The sequence below is a fragment of the Leptidea sinapis genome, chromosome 33 (assembly GCF_905404315.1).
Source record: "Leptidea sinapis chromosome 33, ilLepSina1.1, whole genome shotgun sequence".
Taxonomy (NCBI): Eukaryota; Metazoa; Arthropoda; class Insecta; order Lepidoptera; family Pieridae; genus Leptidea; species Leptidea sinapis.
This window is the reverse complement of record NC_066297.1, coordinates 5,207,818-5,232,091: the sequence shown is the minus strand read 5'-3', so window position 1 is coordinate 5,232,091 and position 24,274 is coordinate 5,207,818. Positions and strand designations below refer to the sequence as shown.

Below are 24,274 nucleotides of genomic sequence, written 5' to 3'. Positions count from 1 at the left end.
GCTCAATGAACAATCATATATAAATGTCAGATTCCAAATTCGAATGGACTATTTTCGTTTCCTACCATATTAATCTTTATCAGTTTATTACTACATATTATAAAATCATTAATTTCCGATGGCTTTAGACTGCATTATTCCCGAATACTTAGGTGCATAATTTTTTTTCTATTGACAGAACAGCGTCTGTCGGGTCAGCTCGTTGACAGTAAACTATTACAGATCTACTATCTAGGGACAATACGCTCGACCGTATGCATACACGTCTCTTGCACGTATATGCATAAGATTTCGCTGATATGCTTGTTTTTTCTGAATAAATTCGGGTTCGGGAGAAACAGGTCGCTGAAAAACGTGAAAACAGCTGATTGTTTGTTTACAAACAAAAGCGTGTGGCTAACAATGTAAACATACCAATTCGTTCCAAATGAATATTGTTAGCGAGTTTCTGGTGAACAAAACACTTTTCAATTCTATGGGAAATGTTTGAACCTGAATTGCTTTTGATGCCGATCATCTAAAAACATAAACTCAACGATGTTAAGCTTTTCTCAACTTGATGAGAGGCCATCTTGATAAGTTCTTGACCTTTCCAACGATATACTATGGGGTCTGTACCTATTGTGGTTGGTGCTGACTTATAGAGTTGTATATAAAGTATATTAGCAGGCGAAACTACTGTATTTCTGTCTCTTCCACAACAGCCATTATTGAACAGTTGAAAATGCGTATTTTCTATTTCCAAAACTAGATACTACTACAGTTGAAGGTTATACAAGTTCTCAGTGATGCTGATTTTTTTTTATGACAAAAAGGGACGAGATGAGACGAGCTGATGCAGTGCCGCTCAGGATACTTGAAAAACCCAAAAATTCTGAGCGGCACTACAATAGTGCTCGTGTCCTTGAGACATAAGATGTTAAGTCTCATTTGCCCAGGAATTTCAATAGCTATGGCGTACTTCTGACAGAAATACAAAAATGCTTACACATTACTGCATCACGGTCGATATAAGCTCCATTTTGGTACCCATAATCTAGCCGGCATCCTGTGCAAAGGTCCAAAAATCCTCCCAATGGTAACAACTGGAATTCACAAATATTTTAAAAATAATAATATCATTTCTTCTCTCAATATATTTTCTGTAACATAACAAATGTTGAACAATAAGGTATGCAATAAAAAACATTACCAAAGGCTTAGAGTAGCATAAATATATTATTTTAAGAGAGGTGCCTATTTTGGAACCTACTTTATTATTTGACTTTGTTTTGTAATAATATGTAGAGATAATATGTGTATAAATAAGTTCCTAATTAATATTAACAGCAATTTTGCTCAACGAATAGAAAAGTCGGATAGTTGAGACAGGAACTGTAATTTCATCGCAGAAATTGAAAAGGTGGTTATATAATAATAATATTACGTAGGGCATTTGCCGCTCTTCATATACCAGCAGTTTAAGAGCCAAATGGTTACCACCCCTCGTAATCGCAAACGTGCTGATGGCTTGACGACTCTGGCGGCTTAGGCACGAGTAAGGGTGCTGGTGTAGGACGCGACATGCGTCGACACTCTGGCTCCTTCTCATGTCCAAGTTACATCAGTTGGTGCTGGTGCTGCTGCTTCGACTGCCGAAGACAGCAAGCGTCGCAAATAAGTCAATCTCAGTGAGTCTTACATCTTTGTGTCGTTTGGTGTCGAGGCCCAGAGGCCTAAAGAACGTAAGAAGTACTGTCTACGCGCCTCAATAGGGCTACTGGAAGCCCAAGCGCTGGCAGCTATTTCGGTCAACAGATCAGCCTAGCTATTCAGCTCGGAAATTCTGCCAGTATTCTTGGTACACTTCCCCGTGACGATAGTTTTAATTTAATGTAATCAAAGTATTGTAAATTTATTCGGAGATTTATTTGGATTTAAAATCGGGCGTCACGGTGTTGGTATCCACCATGTTATTTAAGTCGATCAGTGCGCACAACCGGCGCGGGTGCTAGCTTGAGGACGAATGCGACTTTTCAATGAGCGCTCTACTGATGGACAATAATAACTTACTTCAATCACGTCAGCGACAGTGACGTACACAGTGACAACTTCAAACAAACTTTGAAAGATGACATTCGCCATCAATTCAGCCCAATACACAGAGTAGAATATAATCATACAGGCCATATTACTTTTATATTCTAATTCTCCGACATAGTTATAAGATTAGTTTTGTTTTAATTAACTATTTTTATCATGACATAGTAATGGTTAGATGACTATTTAAAACACACTCGTGTCTTACTTGAATAATTTGAGACTTCGTCTTAACAAAAATATTTTAATAATATTGACACACTTTTACACAATTAATTATCTTGCCCCAAACGAGGCATATTCTGTGCTACGGTTGTACAAGACAACAATATATTTATTACAACTAGCTGACCCGGCAGACGTTGTTCTGTAGATAATAAATAAAATACTGTTTTTTATGAATGTGTGAATAATATTTCATAACATCACGAATTATTTCGCAAAATATGCTTCCTCATGTTGCAATTTCCAAATTGATATACTGAGAGCTAAGCAGTCACTCGTTCCAGAAGATAATTATCACCCGTCCTTAGAAATAGACACAACTGATCTTAATATAAAATTTTTGAAAAATAAATCTATCACTCGCTTTAATTTTCATAGATCAAACTTTATTGAAATAAATGAAGGCCTTTCCAAAATAAACTGGCACAACACTCTACTAGGAGACAACATCAACGACATACTTGATATATTCTATAAGCAGATTAATGATCTGATAGCTCTGTTCACACCTAGAATTACAAATAAATCATCAAAAAAAAATTCCATGCTGGTATAGTAGAGCAATTATACACGTGGTAAAAGATAAATTAAAACTTCACAAAAAATGGAAAAAATATAAAAATCCGCAGGTTTCGATGAATTTTGCTTACTTCGTTCAAGACAAAAACTTTTACAAAAAAAATGTTATAAATTTTATATCGATCGTATGCAAGAATATATCAATAAAGATCCTACCCGTTTATGGTCATACGTTAAATCCCTAAGAACGGGTAATATAGGTCATCCTAACACTATGTCATACAACGGAAAAGATTTCAATAATGAGACCGAGATATGCTCTGCTTTTAGTCAACACTTCGAAAGTGTTTTTGAAAATCCCGCAGATTCCTATGATGATTATGAACTTCCATCGGGTTGCCTAAACAACGAACTTATATCGAAAATATCAGTAGATGTATATGAAATAAAACGCATTCTGAAATCACTCAAATTAAATAAGGGCGTGGGCAGTGATGGAATACCTCCAGTGTTTCTTAAAAATTGTGCCGATACTTTAGCTTTACCTTTATCAATTATAGTTACCTTGTCTGTTAATCGTTACGGAGAGTTCCCTGCAAAATGGAAAGAGGCCCTCATTGTGCCAATATACAAAACTGGACAACGAAACCAGATCGTTAACTACAGACCTATATCAATCCTCAACTCGATGGCAAAAATTTTCGAGATTGTAATACAGAAGCGTATTACACCTCTCGTACATAAATTTATACCACCAGAACAACATGGTTTCATGAAGAGGCGCTCTACTGTTACAAACTTGTCTGTGCTTGTTAATTACACTGTCGATAAAATGAGTAAAGGAAAACAGGCGGATGTTATCTATACGGATTTTGAAAAGGCTTTTGACCGCGTGGATCACATTATTCTGCAAAAAAATTTATATGCACTTGGTATAAGAGGTGATTTACATAGATGGCTTTACTCCTACATAATAAACAGAGGACAGGCTGTAGTTCTGGGTGGTGCCAAAAGTGATTTTATATATGCGTTATCTGGAGTTCCACAGGGATCTATTTTAGGACCATTGCTGTATAACGCATACTTATTTCACATATTTACCTGTTTTAAACACACACGTTTCTTGATGTATGCAGATGATAAAAAAAAATACTATGCCATTGATTCAACTGCAGACTGTCATCTCATACAAAAGGATTTGAATAATCTAGCAGTATATTACACCAAGAATCGTATATGTATAAATGGCAGCAAATGCCAAAAAATATCATTCACAAGGCAAAAATGTCTGATTAAATTTTCGTACAAGATAGGTGACTCCTTAATAAAAGAAGTAAAGTCAGTTCGGGATCTTGGTGTTACACTGGACTCTAAATTAACTATGTCTGAACACATTGAAATTATAACTAATGGAGCTCTTAAACGACTCGGATTTATCAAACGTACATGTAGATCTTTTACAAATATAACATGCATAAAAACTCTGTACTCAACATACGTAAGGAGTATCCTTGATTATGCATCATGTATTTGGTCACCTCACTATGCAGTACATATAAACAAGATTGAGTCTATACAGAAGAAGTTTGTCAGATTCTTGTGCTTCAAGGATTACTCTCATTTCGACACCTATGATGATGTCTGTGTACGCTTTAGAATGGAACCTCTGTTTATACGGCGGAAAAAAAGCGATTTACTGTTACTCCATATGTTATGGAATAACCTTATAGACTGTTCGGAATTATTAGAATCTATGTAAGCGTACCGGACTACAGAACCCGTCACACTTCCTTGTTTCACGTCCCCCAAGTAACTACAAATTATGCCCAGAACAATATTTTAAAACGTATAACATACCTATATAAGACCGAGTATGCAGGTACTGACATTTTTGCTACGTCTAAGTAACGCTTTTTACACGAAATCTCAATACTTAAAACACACGAAAATAAATTTGTATAACATAAACACGAAAACACTCAATCACCCAGACCCTCACTCACCTACACTATACACACACACCTCTTAAATAATATTATTATTAACGTATGTAATAATATTAGCATTAAATAACAGATGTATACCTATTAAAGTTTTGTAACTATTATTCTTAATCCTAAATTGGCATATTTTAAAATTATTTGTAAGTCTATTGTAATGGTATATAAAGCTATTGGATTATTAGTAAATAAATAAATAAAAATAAAGTGTTATAATGAAATTGTTTCACAGCTGAACTGTCAAACCGTGCGTCAATAGATTCTCTCACAGAAAATATGTCCATACAAAACAAATGTTGGAAATAAAAATAATTATGGGTCCCAAATCGAAACGCAAACTATCCTATCTCTCAAGTTGGACTCCGTGAAGTAATCTACACTAAAATCCGTTTATTAGTTTAAGAGTTAAGCTACAAACATTCCTATTCGTCATATAAATGTTTGCTTCTACCGGGATTCGAACCCGGGATCTCTAGCTCAGTAGACAGGGTCACTAACCACTGAGCTATACCCATATAAGCTATAATCAATGGGTATAATTTTGTACCAGCAATTTTCCTTGTTACTGTAGGTCTTGTTATTTACATTCGGATGTTTGTTAACCTAGTACCTTAAGGGAGAGTTTAATTTACCGACACTACAATCTGTGGTCAGAATGTGTCTTATTTAATTTACGTGCAGTATCTCGTCACACATGCTCCAATCCGATGAGGCTGAGATGAAAGGGTTATTAACGTTCACCGCTTTACCCAGGTACTGTTCCATTTGTATCATTTACTCTCCTTTATTACCACCATGTTAGCCGGAAAACGTCCACTGCTGGACAAAAGCCTTCCGCAAAGATCGCCATGACGATCGATAGATTCCGGCAATTTTGACCAGTTCATCGATCCAACTTATGGGGGGCCTACACTACGTCTTCCGGTACGTGGTGACCATTCGAGGACTTAACATAAAGAAAATAATTATATTTTACCGCACTTAATATACCAGCTGTTTTAGAGCCACCCGCCATGATGGTAAGCGTCCTGAAGGAATGATCTTAGTGGCTTGGGCACTCGGAAGATGGCTGGTGTAGGAAGCAAATTGCGTCCACACTCTAGCCTCTCATGACCAAGTTACTCCAGTTGGTGCTGGGGCTACTACTAAATCAATGAATCGCTAGATCATATCCTGAATTTAAACACATATTCATTTACACGTGATTGACATAGAATTGTTGATACAGTTCTGTACAGGAACAAATATAGTTGTACGTTCGAAGGCCCTTACTCAACAGCTGAAAGGGATTGCCTGGTTTTTAGTGTATAGTTTTTAATATTAATTGTAAGGACTTAGTTACCTGTTAAAGTAGAAAATGTTGATTTAAAAGAGTGGCAATGAGATTCTTGCACCTTCTTCCCATTAGCTCAACCCTTTACGAAGTGGCGGAAAATTCAACAAAGAAAACAGACACAAAAATGCCAATGAATACGATGGTGCAACACATTCCGCAGTCTATGTTAAACTCAGTGTTACTGTTATATTAAGTTTGACTTAAACCTTACCTATAGCAGCTTATATGATGTATGTATCCACCAAAGAGAAATAAAGAAAGAGACATGCATCTCCGCTAGGCCGCGCCGCCGCCGCTTGACTGCTGGACGCGGCACAAAATTCTATGGAAAATGATACTTCTGCTCTCCGCTTGATCCATTTCCACCGAAGCTAAGCGGAGAGGAGATGTGGAAATAACGAAATGATTGGCTATCAAAATACATCTCCTCTCCTCTCCGCTTTGGTGGATACCGAGCCTTAGTTTATAGTTGATTCAGATGTGTCTCAAAGTGAAGAGCGCATTTTTCACATTCCTTAGGCTTGCTCGTCACCTTTATTCATAAAGAAATACTTCAATTTGGCCCTTTTTGATGCTTCCCCGAGCTAATCTTTCCCAACATAAAGTTAACTTATAAACTATATATAACAGCAAAGTCATGTTCATCTGTTTGGAAATGAAAATCAAGTGTGTATAAATTTCTTAATTAGTTTAAATTATTAAAAATAATCTTAATATAGGGTATATTTTTCCATAATGGTTCACGTCTATTTGTACAAATATATATTTTCTCTCTCTTTTTCTTTTATAATTACATTACATTACATAAAGCTAGTTTCAAAATCGCTATTATTATTGTATTTTAATAGTTATTCAATTCTGATAACACACTCTCGTAGAGTTGCAGCCTATCTTGTATTTAGCTCATAGTTTTTTTTGCTAATAATGTAAGTTCTGTTGTGTGTTTATTTATTTGTATTAAATAAATAAATAAAAAGATTCAAATAGTACAAAATTAAATAAACTCTGAAAACCATTAACCACATTTAATCTAAATCAACATTAGATAAATCTTCCGTTATCTTCTTTATCTCTTCTTCGCTCCTCTTCTGCTCTGTCATTTTAATCGCCTCTTCTTTCTTCTCCCCGTACAACTTCTTCAAGTTATCTAGCACGTATTTAGGCATATTGTCCGGCTTCGGTTGGTGTATTTCATACTCCCCTTTGTCGTTCTTTACAAGTTCAACCATAGACTCTTCTAGATTTACAAAATCTTCTTTGATAGGCTTCTTTGTTGGTTTTTGGTTCTTCATCCGTTGCGCCCAGTTTTGTAAGTATTTTCCAGCGTCAGTTTGAAAGAACTGAAAATAATACCAGTAATGTAAGGAAGGAATTAAAATTCATCGACTGCTTGCATGACAAATGCATGTAAATACAGTAGTTTTAATTTCTTTTGCGGACATATTGTTACGAATAGGAAATTTTGCATTGAGTTTTGTATTGTAATTATTTCTTAGACGTTGTGATCTTATGCAATTTCGATATTATCAAAGGTGTCTTCAATGGTGACGAGGAAATCTAATATATAAAATTCTCATGTCGCGGTGTTTGTAGTTAAACTCCTTCGAAATGGCTTGACCGATTCTCATTAAATTTTGAGTGCATATTGGGTAGGTGTGATAATCGGACAACATCTATTTTTGATCCCCCTAAATGTTAAGGATGATCCCCGCCAAATTTTTGTTATTAATTTTTTTGACTTTTTTTTTTAAATTTGGTTGATTATGAGTCAGCATTAAAAAATACATACAACTTAAAATTTTTTTGTAATACAAAAAAATTTTCACCCATCTACAATCAACAGTTACTTTTGTATCGCGATCTTAATATCGGCAATACAACGTTTGCTGGGTCAGCTAACATAGTCATAAGATTTGAGGTGATGTAATAAAAGTCTCACTTTAATAACCTTTGAGCTTTGAGTATTTCTTGCTACTTCTTCTCATTAGCTCAACCCTTTACGAAGTAGCGGTAAATTCAATAAGAAACAATATTTTTATATTTTTTTTTTGACATTCATAAGTGTCATTTCTGTGACCTACATGAATAAAGTGTTTTTGAATTTGAAAATTTGAATTTGAATATATAATGCGGTCATAGAGGTCCATTACTCAGAGTAATTGTTATATTAGCTAGTAAAGTTTCTGTAATGTTATGTTAGCCTATGAGTATCTTTAGCCCTCTGCTGTTTATTTAAGAAACTCTCCCCGCATTCTTATTTGCGCTCTTTTTATTAAATATACAATATGGTACTGTCATTGATATTGCCATAAAATAATCATAATCTAGTCCCAGGCTGACCGATCACTTAGACATTCAGCTGTGCAGTAGTAGGATTTACGACAGAGCCAGTCGCATTACCGCGGCTGTGTAATAAGAGTGAAGTTGAATCATTAATTTCAACTAGTGCTTTGAAGTAAGGTTAGCCGCTTGTTGGCGCCAGAATTAAGATTTGGTTCCCGAGAGAAAGAGCGTGGGTTCGAACCCTGCACCTAACAAAAGTTTTTATTTTACTCTGTTACGGGTCACTTCATGTTAAGTGATCACCGCTGCCCACATTCTCTTGCAATACAAGTAGAATCACGGCCCATGTCACGTCCTGGAAAAACCCCACAATAAAGCTCATTCCACTGTTGGTTGTAAATGGAAGAAAGTTCCTTGAAAACTGCACTGTAGAGGAACACGTCCAGATGGTGGGGATGATATCCTAATTTGTGGTGTGTCGGCGAAGGTGGAATTCTTAACTTTCTACTCTTACAAGTTACCTTTTATACATATTACCTTTTCTTTGTTCTTATTTATCTTCTCTGGAGCAACATTTGGCGCTTGTCGTTTCGTGTTGGTGGGGAATGATTGTCCGGCTGAAATACATTATCATTTGTTGTTTAATATTATATACCAGTACAACAGTACAATACAGTATACCAGTGGGAGGCTCTTTTGCACAGGATGTCGGTTAGATTATGGATGCCACAACTATTTATTGTATTTTGGTCTGAAGGGTGCCGTAGCTAGTGAAATTACTGGGCAAATGAGACTTAACATCTTATGTCTCAAGGTGACGAGCGCAATATGTGGTGCCGCTCAAAATTTTTGGGTTTTTCAAGAATCCTGAGCGGCATTTCATTGTAATGGTCAGGACGTACAATTACTTGTCTCTCCTCTTATTGTCATAAGAAATAGGAAAGAACGACTCTGGCACCAAACGACAAGTTCCTTTGATAGTTTAATAAGAGTAATTTATAATGTTTTAGAAGGTTCCGAACATAAGTAGTGAATTGGTGGTGGAATATTACTCCAACATTTTGTCGCCGAGTACTTGAAGCTACCCTTGAATGCTGCTGTTTTGTAATTTGGTATGTATAAGCCTTTATTACATAGAAATCTAGTACGAAATGCTATTTACTAGATAAGTATAGACTTAGAGCTTGGCTTTTGGGTTTTTATTAGACCAAAAAGCAGAGTTGCCAGATGCAGGGTCCTACGAAGTAGTGTTATCCTATTATCTGTTGTTGTGCATCATCAACATTTCTGCCTCCCCCAAAGATCTCCATGATGACCGGTCCTGCGTTGTCCTCAGCCAACCTATTCCGGCGATCTTGACCGGATGATCGGCGCATTTTGGGGTATCCATTCGCGGTGTTTCCGGGACGATACGACATGGGTACCTTCAAAAAAAGCGCGTACACCTTCCTTAAAGGCCGGCAACGCTCTTGTGATTCCTCTGGAGTTGCAAGAGAATGTGGGCGGCGGTGATCACTTAACACCAGGTGACCCGTACGCTCGTTTGTCCACTTTGTCATAAAAAAAAATAAAAAAAAAAAAAAACACTACGTATTCCAGTACGTGGTCGCTATTCGAGGACTTAACTGCCTTAATAATAATCCCTGGTTGAAAACCTTCGCCTGACACTGTGGTATATGGGACGAGTAAATTTTTACGGAGCTTCCTGAACGATCGAAAGTTATTGTACCTAATTGTAAATAAATAAATAAAATGTATGATGAACTTCCAGTAACGCATAAAATTATCACTTACTTAGATTCAACGTATTTGTCTGCGGTCCTAACTCCAGAAGCACTTGAAAATCAGCGTGGTTGCCAAACGCGAACCCAAACCCGACACGGGAATCAGTGCCTGAAAAAAAAACTTCATATTAGTATAAGTAAACATACTGAAAGGATATCTGTTATGGATTGTCTTCCAGAAGCGAAGCAAGACTTGAAGCACAAGAAGTGAATACGAAGATGATTTGGTATTCGTCTTAGCTCGGGTGTGATCGGCGTGCGGTGTGAGTGCGGGCGAGAGCGGGAGCAAGGTGGGCGTCGGGCAGGAAGTCAGGGAAGAACTATCAATCTTATTGCTACACAAGCGATGGAAACAGGCCAGGTTTATTACTTTATTACTCGCGATTTCTATGTCACTTTGTGTTAGTGTGCGTGCATTGCTCAAAATAGAAGTTAACTGTCAACCTTTTTTCGACGTTTTCACAGCTGTAAATCTAGACGTAAACGGTTCAAAAACCAGTTCCAGGTTTAGTTCCAGGCCTTAAAGAGCATAATATATGTATAACGGTGGCAGCTGGCAGCCTCTATTTTAAAACCAATCGGTACCAACACCGCTTAATCGCATGTAAAGCCAACTTAAAGAGATATTTTATTCTATAGATTTGACGACTGTATAGCCGAGTGGTTAGCGATCCTACCTACTAAGCTAGGGCCAACTAAGTCCCGGGTTCGAATCCCGGTAGGTGCAAGCATTTATATGATGAATATGGAAGTTTGTTTCCGAGTCATGGTTATTTATATGTATTTATCTATGTTTAAGTTAGTATATTTTATTAAATATATCGTTGTCTTGCAACCCATAACACAGGCTATATATGCCTAACTTGGGACAAGATAATTTGTGTAAAAAGTGTGTCAATATTATTATTATTATAAATAATATATTAATTAAGTCTCACGAAACTTTTAAAAATTTGAAGAGCTCCTATAAAGCGCCGCTATAAGCGCAAATTTGCAGTGCTAGACATGACGCGACCGCAAAGTGACAATCCTTGAGAAGGACGAATCGTTGTCCGGAACTAGTGAGTACCACTACTGATAAATCGTGAGTGAAGTCGATTTAAATGCATACAGTTAACAAAAAACAAATGAAGAACAAGTTACGAAATAATACGCAGTTTCCAAGGCATAAAAGGCATTTATTTTCCCAAAATTGATTCCTTTTTGATGTCATTTCTAATAACTACTAGATACTACTACCGCTTCGGAAACAAATGGCGCTCCAAGCATTCTTTTTTTGCGCTCTTTTCAATAAAAATATACAATACTAGCTGACCCCGCAAACGTTGTTTTGCCATATAAAGTATAATTCACGCAATAGTTTTTATAAGTAATAATAAGTAAGTAATTATAGCCTGTACTCATTTTGTTTTATTGTCAATAGTTTTTGCAGCGCACGCTAAAATAGGTTTTCGATTTTACACCTTGTGTTACAAAATAGCAATTTTATTACGGACCCCTAATTTTGAAAAAAAAAACATAGCCTATAGCCTTCCTCGATAAATGGACTACCCAACACTGAAAGAATCATTCAAATCGGACCAGTAGTACCAGAGATTAGCGCGTTCAAACAAACAAACAAACACTGCAGCTTTATAATATTAGTATAGATTGTACATTCATTTCTATCGCTATAAAATAATCACAATCTAGTCCCAGGCTGTCCGATCATTTAGATATTCAGCAGTGGAGTAATAGGATTTACGACAGAGCCATTTTTTATAAAACATTTAAATTTATTTATAGATAATGCCTGAACAGTGGCTGGGACTTTATTATAGAAGTGTATACATTTACCCTTAAAGCTATTATGTATCTTATGAAGCCTACTAGAATTAGTTACAAGAAATCACTTATTTCTAGTGTTATAATAATGAAAATCACTATTAAGAGCAAGAATGTGTAGGTACTATAAAGAAACATTTTTTTGAATCTATTTATTTATTTATTGGTTCTTCAACATATTTACACCATAAATACAATGATTAAACATACAAATATTTCGAATTATCATGTTAAAATGTAGATCCATACACAAAATATTTGTTTTAGGTCTAATTCAATTGAGGAAATACGAAAATTAAAAACAAAAAAGATAATTAATTTGTAAGCGTAAGAAATCAAAATACGTTTCAAATTGTATAGTTTTTTTTTATTACCTTTTTATTTATACTGTTATTAAATATGACTATTTTCGATTTTTGGTAAAACATATACCGAGTATGATTCACTTTTATTTTGTAGTAATTATTTATATCTATTAATTTAAACTTCTAAAGACTATTTATTAACTATTTTATTAGCGTAATGTAACTTACCTTTTTTAATCGGCGGAATGTTTGAGTACGCCACGGAGAGAAGAGATGGTAACTCTTCAGGAATGATGATTGAGCAGGATGCTAAAAAAAAGGCATAAAAAGGCATTTATTTTCTCAAAATTGATTCCTTTAGAATTATTTTTGATGTCATTTCTAATAACTACTAGATACTACTACCGCTTCGGAAACAAATGGCGCTCTGAGAGAGAAGATGCGGCGCAAGAAACTCTCCCAGCATATGCTGTTAGTTAAATAAACATTAGCCATTGGACACTGAAGAATAACTGACGTACTAATGTTTCATATTAATATATAATATCCGGACGACCGAGCCTTGCTCGGATTTTTAAGAATGTACAAAACTTGAACAAAAAAACAACTAATAGGACATCTGGATTCGAACCGGGGTCTTCTGCTTTCCGGATCACCCAATGTCCCATCTGAGCTCTAATAGTCTTGTATATAGTGGCGAAATTTACCTTTGTATTCTAATGTTATTGTAGCTGTTTCTCATTCAAACATGGATAAAACCATTTTTTTTTAAATTGAAACCTAGCTAGATCGATTTATCACCCCCGAAATCCCCTGCATACTTAATTTTATGAAAATCGTTGGAGCCGTTTCCGAGATTCAGATTATATATATATATATATATATATATACAAGAATTGCTCGTTTAAAGATATAAGATATCTTAATATTTTAATTGTTAATTAAGTACAAAAAGCTTACATAAACTTTAATTGTCAACGCTGGTATTCTTGAGACACCGTAAAAGCCCAACTTTGAGAATTAATAATTTATTAATTAGATAGATATCCTGTCTCTCAAGTTTACTGCTACCATAAACTGCTGTTGTAAATATGATATTTGTGACATGTGAAAATTTATTTATATTATATATTTGACATAATATATATTTTTTAATAATGTAGGAACTGGAATAAAATTAAACATCACTGAATTGTATAAGCCTATATTAATTTACATAATTTTTATTTCTATAATTTAATTATTTTCTTTTTTAATTGTAATTATGACATAATATATTAACTTTTATTTTTTATATGTAATTTAATTAAAATCAAAGTATAATGTCATTTAAGTTAAGATTGTTTGTATATTTATGGGTATAAAATGCCTGAAAATAAATGATTTATTTCTTTAGTATTATTATTATAAACTACCATAAAAAACATGTGTGCAATTATTCACACGAGGTAGAAGTGAAACTTTCAAAAGCTTTGGTTTCAAGATAATGAGGCAAATTTAAAATTTCAGGAAGAGGATAATTTAAGGTTTTAGTAATGATCATTTCGGTACAAAGTTTGATAATTATTTTACATTTTATTCGTATAAATTTACTCAGACTCAGAGCTTACATTTTCGAAAGATGATACACGTAGTAACTAAAGTAAGAAATAAGTACTTATAGTTCATATGAAGAGTACAGGGGGAAAACAAGGAATGTCAGTAAAAAATAAAAAATTAACTAATAATGCCATCTAGCGGCATTTCTGTGTACCCAAACCTCAGCAAAAAATTAGGAAACAACAATCGTCGATGTCACAGTTACAGCCAAATAATTGCTTGTTTGTACTTGTCAAGAATCGTGAACGTCCGCGCGCGAAAATGCAAAAATATGGAATGTCAACTTTGACAGCCAGGGCTGTCATCATGACGTCAGGACGTCGGGCGGGCAGGGGCCCGGGCGCCATTGACTGAAGTCTGACGGATGGCGCGGAATGTTTGATGGTTATGCGTGTATATTAATCCAGTTTTAAATGAATTGTCGCTTCACAAGTAGAGAGTACTTTAACCATAAGAAGATAGAGGATTTTTATCAAGAACATTTTGTGATCAAAAAATTGCAACAACAGTGAATGTCATTGACCATCATTGTACTTGCACTTTTCTGTGTGACTCTTTTAAAGTTTAACAAAACTATCTAAGAATTTCTTGTTATATTTCACTTATTTTTAGTTTAATATTGAATCATATAATAATCCTGATAAAATGGACATAAAAAAATTGTTTTAAACAATTTAGACAAAAAAATATAGACTTTCATTAGTTTTATTTTGAGTTTATGTAAATTAACTAACAATTGACATTCATTGTTTTTCCCCTGTAGTCTTCATATATCTTTCGAATGTTTACCTCAATTACTGTTTTTGATCTTGTTGTTGATACAGTGCGAATGCTACACATTTTCAAATTAAATTTGGCGTCAATCAACGGAATCAATGTATCCGATGTAAAATTTACATTTAATTCCTCAATTGCGGCACATCACTAGTGCCTCTGGTGAGACGCGAGAATAAAGCCTCCAGTCCCCCACCCCTCAGTTTGCCAAGGACGGTCAACCGTCTTGCATGCATCAAAAATTAAGTAACCTTTTGGCCGCGGTACTCATTTTTTATGGAATAGGAGGACAAACGAGCGTACGGATCACCTGTTGTTAAGTGATCACCGCCGCCCACAATCTCTTGCAACACCAGAGGAATCACAGGAGCGTTGCCGGCCTTTAAGGAAGGTGTACGCGCTTTTTTCATTTATACATCTTAATATATATAATTCTTCTGTACGTGTGTTGACAGTGGACTCCTCCTAAACGGCTGGACCGAACTGAATGAAATTATCTGTGTGTGTTCAAGTGGATTCAAGGATTGTTTAGATTCACAATTGAACTACCTTCTAAATGGACCGGTTTTGATAATTTTTTAAGTGTTCCAGAGAATTTGAGATTGGTTTAGATTCTCAATAGAGTGGACATATAATTCTCCTGCTTATGTTAGTGATCTCCTAACGTCTGAACCGATTTTTCAAAAATAACACATGTGTACAGCACAACGTCTGTCGGGTCCGCTGCGCTGGTCTCATATATTTTGTAAAAGTAAAATTAATTTACTTATTCCAAAAAAAATATGAAGGGTCACTAAACAAATTAACTACTATCCTATCTCTCTAATTGGATTGGAAACTGTGCAAAATTTTATTAAAATCGGTTGGGAAGTTTGAGAAGGAAATCATCGCGGACAAACACAGTGACATGACAATTTTATATTTAAAGATAATGTCCAGTAAGATTAACCTATAATATCCCAATAAAAAATATCTCACAACAGAATGATAATTTAAATTGAACCGGAACTCAGTAAGTTCCTACAAAAAGTGCCTAATTAAATATACGTAATGAAGGTTATACATTTATTAATGACACATTTAGCCTCCATTCTCTTCTGGACAGGTTTCTTGTGACATATTATAATATTACATTAAGAATTGGTCTCCGCTTCGCATCAACTAGATACCGCACTACCTAAGAACAATAACTTTTTTATTAAGGCATCTTGGACACTCAATGGCATCATTAAAATTTTGTAACACATGCTTCGTGTTATTTGACATTGAAATTAATAAAATATAACATACTAACTGATGATTTCTGATCCCAGTGTCTTTCTTATTTCTTGCAGTATTATTTTTATAAATTTTTAGTACGCAACGCGGTATTTTAGTTTTACATAACATGTGGCCAAGTAATGCATAAGCGTCACACCATCCTTGGCGACTACACCCTACTCCCAGATGCTGTTTGTAATACTCGTGTCAAGAAGATACTGCGGTTCGTAAAGGCGGCAGGGCTTGTCGACGAGCTATAAGTATGAGGGGCGAACACAATAGTTCAATTCTGGACGCGGTGTTACTAGGACTCATTAGAGGTGGACAAACAGCCACCCTCTCCAAATAATAATAACATTTGGTTAGAGAGAGAGAGGAGGACCCTACCTGCCGCTGCCGTATGCGTGAGAGAAAGGGAAGCCAAACAGACCGGCGCCGTAACGCGTTACGTTACGAAGAGACTTACTCTCCCATACGAATACATATACCGTTTTTTATATGACATTAAGGACTCGTCCCTTACTGTCATAAAAAAAAGTATCAGTAAGTAAAACTAGCAGGACGTTCAGCTGATCGTAGTAGTTACGCCCTGCCCATTGCAATGCAGTGCCGCTCAGGATTCTTGAAAAACCCAAAAAGTCTGAGCGGCACTACAATTGGGTTTTTGAAAAAAATTTTTTTTTGTGATAAATGGAAAGATTATATATTAGTTTTATAACAAAACTTTTTTTTTTTCGCAATAATTCAAGTTATTTCAAAATAAAAATAAAATTTGAATCCAGTACCGAAGACACGCCGACAACTCCCGAACAAACCCGAGCGCGTGTGACGTCATAATGTTAGTTTTCACTCATTGCAGTTGATAGAAAAATAATAAATACAGTGTTTTGATCTATTTAATTTTGTTGTCATTATTAAATATTTAAATTTATATTAAAAATGTCGAACCTCAAAAGTTATCGTTCTTGTTTTGTACCATTATGTAAGAATACTACAAAGGCAACTCCTGATAAAATGTTTTTAAATGTTCCCCAAGATGACAAACGTCGAAATAAATGGTTTCAAGCAGTGCACCGTGATAATCCCCAAACAAAATCGATTTTTTTTTGTTGTGAAGATCATTTCGATGTATTTCTTAATACCATTTTTATTAATTATTATTTATCTAAGTATATAAATCAAATAATTATTATATATTTAAGTAAAGTTCAGTAAATAAATTTTTTTAACTGGACTCCAAATCATAACCTTTAAAATCATAGCACTAAAAAAATTTTTTATTGATAAATTAAAGTGCTTAAATAATAAATTTATGTATCTTTATCTAATGATTGGGATTCAATTTGATATATTTATAATTTTATAACGTTCGAAGTTATGTATTTGACAATAGTATGAAATTTTTTAAATTTTATGTTATGGTGGTTTTTCTGTTGTTATAATAACATATAAATAATTCTTATGATTTCTGTTTTTTTTTTTAGTTGAAAGATGACATGGAAAATTACATTTATTATACAACGATGGGAGGTAAAGCAAAGATTAAAATTGATGTGGTACCACACAAGTTTGACTGTCAACCTAATCGTAAAAGACAAGGCACTACAACGGTTCTTAGACCAGCTGCAGAAAAACGACGGAGACAACAAATCATTCAAGAAATTTTAAATGAATCTTCAGAAAATATTTAAATAAATAATTATATTTAATGTAATGGAGAATAAATAATTAAATATTTTCATTTATTATATTATTTTTTAACAAACTTACCTTGATGCCTTGGCACCTCGAACTTCAGCAGAATTAAACCGAACGTCATTTTTTAAAAAATCGGTGATCATAAATATATCAACATCAGGAATATTATCAGACTTTGCCTTAATAAATCCTTTATCACACATAGCTAATCGAAACCAACTAACAACTCGTATTTTAGCAATAAATTTTTAATATTATTGTCTAGACACGTGTAATAGCCGTAAACGCTGTACTGTTATTAAATAGCTATATCATTATGACGTCACAACTATGGTGACCAATCATGGCGCGTTTATAGTCACGTGATTTTTATTTAAATTTCATCAATTTTTAATTGTTTATAATTAATTGAAAAAAATTTTTTTTTAAGTTTTTTGCATTAAATATCAATATTATTAATAATAATGTTTTAAAATACATAAAAAAATCAATAATTTTTTTTTTCAAAAACCCAATTGCGCTCGTCACCTTGAGACATAAGGAGTAAAGTCTCATTTGCCCAGTAATTACACTAGCTACGTTGCCCTTCAGACCGAAACACAGTAATGTTTACACATTACTGCTTCACGGCAGAAATAGGCGCCGTCATAGTACCCATAATCTAGCCGGGATCCTGTGCAAAGGTGCCTCCCACTGTTATTTATAAGCCAGTTGCTTAAGCTTCTCTGAATTAAGATACTATAATTCTTACAGAAACAGTTGACAACCCTAATAACTAATGACATAACCAGCTTGTAATAATTACCTAGAAGTAATGTTACTAAATTTTGTTACGTAACGCGACACTGTTTCGAAGTGAGGTAATGGTATACTAATGGAAAGGGCAAATGTTAAAGTGAGAAAAATGCAGTTAATATTACTTTCGAGATCCTTAATGAAAGCGTGGAGATATAGGGCAATGGGGCTAAAGAATCATTAACAGAAAAATTTAAAGAAATAAACATTTAGACAGCTGCATCTCAATATACTCTTGATAATGTTCACACCGACGAGTAAAAAAAGGACTCCGCGCCGTGAAATTAGCAAGTGAAGCACCGTTATGCTAGTGTGTGTGAGGTTACGGGGGATACTAGTTACACAATTTTTTCTCGTTTAAATAATCATATATGGCCACAAATACTTATAAAGTAACGTTTTTACACTTTTTCACAACGCACGACGGCATTTCTAAAATATTTTATTGAGACGCAAACTGATCTGTCACAGACGATGACAATTCTCATAATGGCCGCATATCGGCCTGTAGTAGTGCAAGTGTGTGCGTGGAGCTATTTATTTACATGTTAATCGGCTTGTTTTATAGTGCTATCACTGTTATGTAAGGTGTGACACGGAGTCCTAATTTTTTTTACTAGTCCGTGAATGTTCATAAGTTCAATGAATATGCTAGAAACTGCGATAATCATAATATTAGCACGAGGGGCATACATAAACTTCCTATTAAATAAAACACTTCAAAGGATTAGGTCGTTTTTACATTAGATTTAACACACGCTTTAATCAAAGAAAATACTATTAAAATCATAATCGACTACTCGATTAAGTCGATTTATTATAGTACTTAGTACTTGATCCCAGAAAATGTACAAGACTAATGTGATAGGTACCCGATTCAAAAGAATTGTTAAAAACGTTTGTGTGGTAAAGGTGAAAATGATTTGATCAAATAAATAGGATTTGAAAATATTGACCAAAATATGAATTATTGAAAATTTTTTGTTTCAGTAGCTATGTACCCCTACAAGTAAAATGGTTATAAATTATTTTCTCGTCTACCATTACCATATTATATAATTAATTATAATATAATTTTGCGCAGCGGCCATTTTGGATATTAAAAATGATTCTATATTCGTTCTATGTAACTCTGAGACCCTTGGAAACCATATCCATATTGTTACACTGATGATTATAATTATTTTAATAATATTATTATTATTTTTATTAATTTTTTACTGTTGATTTTGCGCTGCAGCCATCTTGGATTTCACAAATAATCCAAAGTTTATACAATTTTGGGAGATATGTTTATCTTTTCTTCACAGCTTCATTTCGCCGTAATCGCGCTATCTCGCGATAATCGCACGCTTTTATGAATTTCGGGATAAAAAGCTTAGTGCTTTTATACCGTTGACAACGAATGTGCAAACAGCTTACATTATTACATTTGCATTTTTAATACTAGTTTTTTTTCGCCTCTACACGAGGCATCCTCAGGTCGTGTTGTCTCGCCAAAATTTGGCACAAGACTCGAGTTGCGAAACACGTGTCGAAATGTTTAAAAACAAATATTGGCGGAATTAACACTAAAGAAAACTTAAATCATTAATTGTATAATTATGGATTTCCGCAAAGTAACGCCTACTTCAATAAATTTCCCATTTGACATGATTATCAAAACGCAAAACTTCATCCGCACCGTGTTGATGTCTGGCTATACAAAACCGTGCGATTTGCAAGACCGCTAATAGCATAAACACATGGACGGATTTGGTACGGCCTGTTGGGCGCCACGCACCAATTGGTCGGGTGTCGTACTCGGCACGTTCTAGTCGGTACTTATAATAATAATAAATTCTTAAGAACTTTATTCTTTATTTATTTATAAAACTTATTACACAATATATATATATATACAATACACATTCACACACACACAAACGCACACATACACACACACCCACACCTTATTAGTGTTAAGTAGGTACCTACTTAGTGATTATAGATATGGAAGAGCGGGATCTACTGACACAGGTTTTGTCACCTAAAAGAATGTCCCAACCAATTATATCATGCAACATAACTTTTGGTACCAATAAAGAAATATTAATTTGAATAATATCATTTGTTTCAGGCCATAGCCATCATGTTAATAAAATATTATTCTAGGGTTGGTAACACATTAAATACATTTTTAAAAGCCAATGTCTATTCATTGTATTTTCATAACTATTCACTACATTTAAAAGAATATTGGAACTTTTAAAATGCGGTCTCTAATTGAAAAAAATCTTTTTTCTAATTACTGCATAAAGAACGTGCTAAAATAACGTGGCAGATCCATAAACATTCTAAATATGTTGTTATATTGAACTCTTGAGATGTTCTTGCATTATTACATTTATTAAAATCTTGTTCGATGTACAATGCGATATACCAGTGAATGTCTGTTGCCATATGCCCGATGGTTCGGCCGTACCAAATTCGATCATGTGTTTAAGCTATATGCCTCGTACTTATTGGAATCAACTAACGGCTGCTGCATTCCCAAAAGGATATGCCTTTGGGACCGTCAGGCTTAGCCAGCTTAGTGTGGCATAGTCTCACTTTAAAGACCGACAACACAACTCTTGAAGTCTGGTGATTGGTGGTTTAAATGGAATCCCATGATATCATGGGCATCAAGCGAAAGTGGTTTTTGATAAGAATATTCAGAATAAAATTAAATGAAAAGCTTTTAACAACAAGGTTTTTAAAGCTTGTTGCGTAAAGAAACGAGAAAGGGGAATTTAAAGTCAAAGATTTTTGTGCTATTACATTTGTTTTTAATTTATTTTACTAATTCAAGCAGTTTTTGGCATTAGGCAGATGAGGCAATAAAGGCACAGCTGTTGCATTTTATTGAACAAAGCCTATTGGCCAAGGCCAACCAAGAGGTTGTATATTATATTATATATATTCATATTTCTACCTTGATGTCGTTCGCCCCTAGGCTATTAGTAATGCAGTTTCAAAGAAAGAAGCCCATTGAGTTTATTAGGCCCGTTCTTCTCAAGTCTGGGCGTGTGAGGCCAAAATGATATGCTTTTGTAAGGGTATAACATTTATTTATTTATAAAGAGAGTCTAGGGCATATCTAAATCTAGAGGGTTCAGAGCTTAACTTATTTTTTTTTAATTTATTTAGTGGCACGGGATGTAAGTCCATAGGCCACATAACTTAATTATGTGCTATGTGTTAGTGCTTTTCCCATGCTTTTAGCAATATTTTTTCATTCATATAAAACATTGTGTCACGTTATACTGAATTTTAATGTTTGGTTAATGATAAGATAATCTCTTCCTTGCACTCTGATAATAAAATGCATTTTTGTAAAAATACATACTCACATAAAATTATATATGGATTTTAAATTGGCTATTTTTAGTTTAAAGGAATACGTTGAATATTTAGCGCTTAATAGATAATTTTTAGATATATATATAGATAATTTATAAGTACGTCTAGATAGAGTATCCTGCTGTTAGACAACCGATTAAAACAGACCAGGAATATTAGTTTAGTGTGCGTGACAAGCTACGTCTTACACTCGCGATTTGTATGACACTTTGTGTTAGTGTGTGTGAATTGCTGAAAATGGAGGTTAGTTCTAAACTCTAATTTTTTTCGACGTTTTCACAGCTGTCATAGTCTATCTAGACGTTAAAATGATCTAATATTTATCGGTAAAATTGGTAGGTTTTTTCTAAATCCAAATTTCTGAAAACTGGCTTGGTTTAGCTCTTGACCTAGCACCTTAAAAAGTCCAGGGTGGTAACACTAAGATATAGTTCCACATTTTTGCAATGTAAAAACCAATACAAAATAGTACAAGACTCATTTAGTACTCACTTGGTAGGTAGGTACATATTAAAATAAAATTAACTTAACATTCTGCTAAATTATGCCAGCCAATTAGGCATACCAATATAAATAACACACTGTCGCAGGTAACACAAATTACTAGAAAACTCACCAAAAGAAAGTAGACATATTAATAAAACCAGTCTAGTATCCATTTTGTGTTACATTTAAATCACACAACTATAACATTATCAAATAATACATACTCTGTCGTAATACAGAATAAAAAACAAACTATCACAGCTGAGTTTTGCCGCCAAACTGACCACAGACACATGAGACAACTTTCACTATTACGACAAGGATTTAGTATTGTGTAACAATGTCGAATGTACCATCACTGAACGGAATAAGGGTCAAAATCGCATATTTTCAAATATTATATAGGACTTTTCACGTCTGACTAATATTATTATAATTCGAAATTCAAAATCAGGTGGAGGTAAACAATGTGTTTAGGAATCAAAACGTCGTTATTACCAACGAATACAGTTTATTTTCGCATACGTTGACTTCAATAATGTTGTAGTCTAAGTATTGATGTGTGCGTCCATTCACTAAGAAAGCCATTGAAGTTTTTATCGAATGACAAGTGCTAAGTGCATTCTATTCCGTATCTTATTCTGTACAGATAAGACCTACTATTGCATATGAAGAACTAGATTTATTGCATTTTGTTACAAAGAGCTGATGCGAGATCCGTGAGTTATGAACCTATGAAATAGAAAAGTTAAAACATGTCATTTGCATACTAAAACTTGTCTGCTAAAATTATTAGAAATAGATGAAGTCATTTAATTTTTTCTTCTTGGTCAGAAGACAGATTAACAAACATGACACATAACTTCTTTATGTGACTTTATTTTGTGGGTGTTGCATGAAACTAACCTATCATGCTCTGCTTTGTAACGCTCGTTTTGTAAACTCGGCTAGGGTCGACTAAAGGTCGGAACGCATTAAAGGCCGGAACGCAGGGAGCGGGAGACATTACACAATTACAATTAAATTTAAATTGTAAATTTTCTTACTTTTTGAATATAAAAAAATCGTTGTATTCCCTATTTTAGACCTCCCCTAATCATGTTCTATTTTTGTCATGTGGTGTTATTTACTTTTACTACGATGTCCCGAAAAACATGTCCAAATGTGGAGCCTTCTTTTTCTGCCATGGTGCAGTAATGTGTAAGCATTATTATGTTTAGGTGGGAAGGGCGCCGTAGCTAGTGAAATTACTGGGCAAATGAGACTTGACATCTTATGTCTCAACGTGACGAGCGCAATTGTAGTGCCGCACAGAGATTTTGGGTTTTTCAAGAACCCTGAGCGGCACTGCATTGTAATATGGAAATTTAAAAAAAAAAAGATGGTGTCATCATGGTGGCTGATTATAATGAAACGCCTCAGAAATCAAGACAACGTAGTATCCAAATCTTCAAGCGACACAGTGGTGTTTATTGAGATATTGTGACGTCATTCACGTATCAGTTAAGATGGTGGATTTTATTCTTTTATTTTATTAAATATCTTATTAATCTAAACAATATGTTATGTTTTTAAAGTGATACCCTCGCTTCTAGGATTAATACACAAATAAAATTTGAAAAACAAAAGTTGGTTAGAGCACCGACACGGAACGCCGGAGGTCGTGGGTTCGAGTCCCGCATCGTTCATAAAATTTTGTTTTTCAATTTTTTTTTGTGTATCTTATTAATCTCAATATTTGAATAAAACTGCGTCTTTGACACCCTGACGTTAGCTGGTCGACTAGATCACTTGTATCATATTTCAACTACCAAGCCTCTTGTAACCCATGTCTAATCAACCCACAACCAATGGACGAGAATTAAATAAATTTCAATTTATAAATACAAGTTTTAAAATAAAAAAATACTCTCTAATTGTATA

The 24,274-nt window shown here is 34.3% G+C and overlaps 1 protein-coding gene and 2 long non-coding RNA genes across 3 annotated transcripts in view; 2 read left to right on the top strand and 1 right to left on the bottom strand.

The window, feature by feature from the left end:
* Positions 1-24,274, top strand: part of LOC126974609 (uncharacterized) — a 40,060-nt gene that overhangs the window by 2,263 nt on the left and 13,523 nt on the right. The gene's annotated exons all lie outside the window — the stretch shown is intronic.
* On the bottom strand, positions 7,170-22,625 carry LOC126974608 (uncharacterized). Its single transcript, XM_050822117.1, has 5 exons — positions 22,482-22,625; positions 12,584-12,664; positions 10,237-10,335; positions 8,980-9,059; positions 7,170-7,499 (listed from the first exon to the last, which is right to left on the bottom strand). The coding sequence occupies exons 1-5, from the start codon at positions 22,522-22,524 to the stop codon at positions 7,185-7,187; spliced, it is 618 nt and encodes a 205-aa protein (XP_050678074.1). The 5' UTR covers positions 22,525-22,625; the 3' UTR covers positions 7,170-7,184.
* On the top strand, positions 9,451-17,617 carry LOC126974611 (uncharacterized). The gene is made up of 3 exons (XR_007731552.1): positions 9,451-9,554; positions 10,406-10,587; positions 17,473-17,617. It is a non-coding gene; the product is annotated as an uncharacterized LOC126974611 (long non-coding RNA).

Excerpts from the sequence above, each read along its gene's own strand:
- LOC126974608 (XM_050822117.1), bottom strand. The coding sequence starts at position 22,524 with ATGGATACTAGACTGGTTTTATTAATATGTCTACTTTCTTTTG. Across the intron at positions 12,665-22,481 it reads AATATGTCTACTTTCTTTTG|CATCCTGCTCAATCATCATT; the intron begins GTGAGTTTTCTA and ends CCTTTTTTTTAG. Across the intron at positions 7,500-8,979 it reads TAAATAAGAACAAAGAAAAG|TTCTTTCAAACTGACGCTGG; the intron begins GTAATATGTATA and ends TATTATTTTCAG.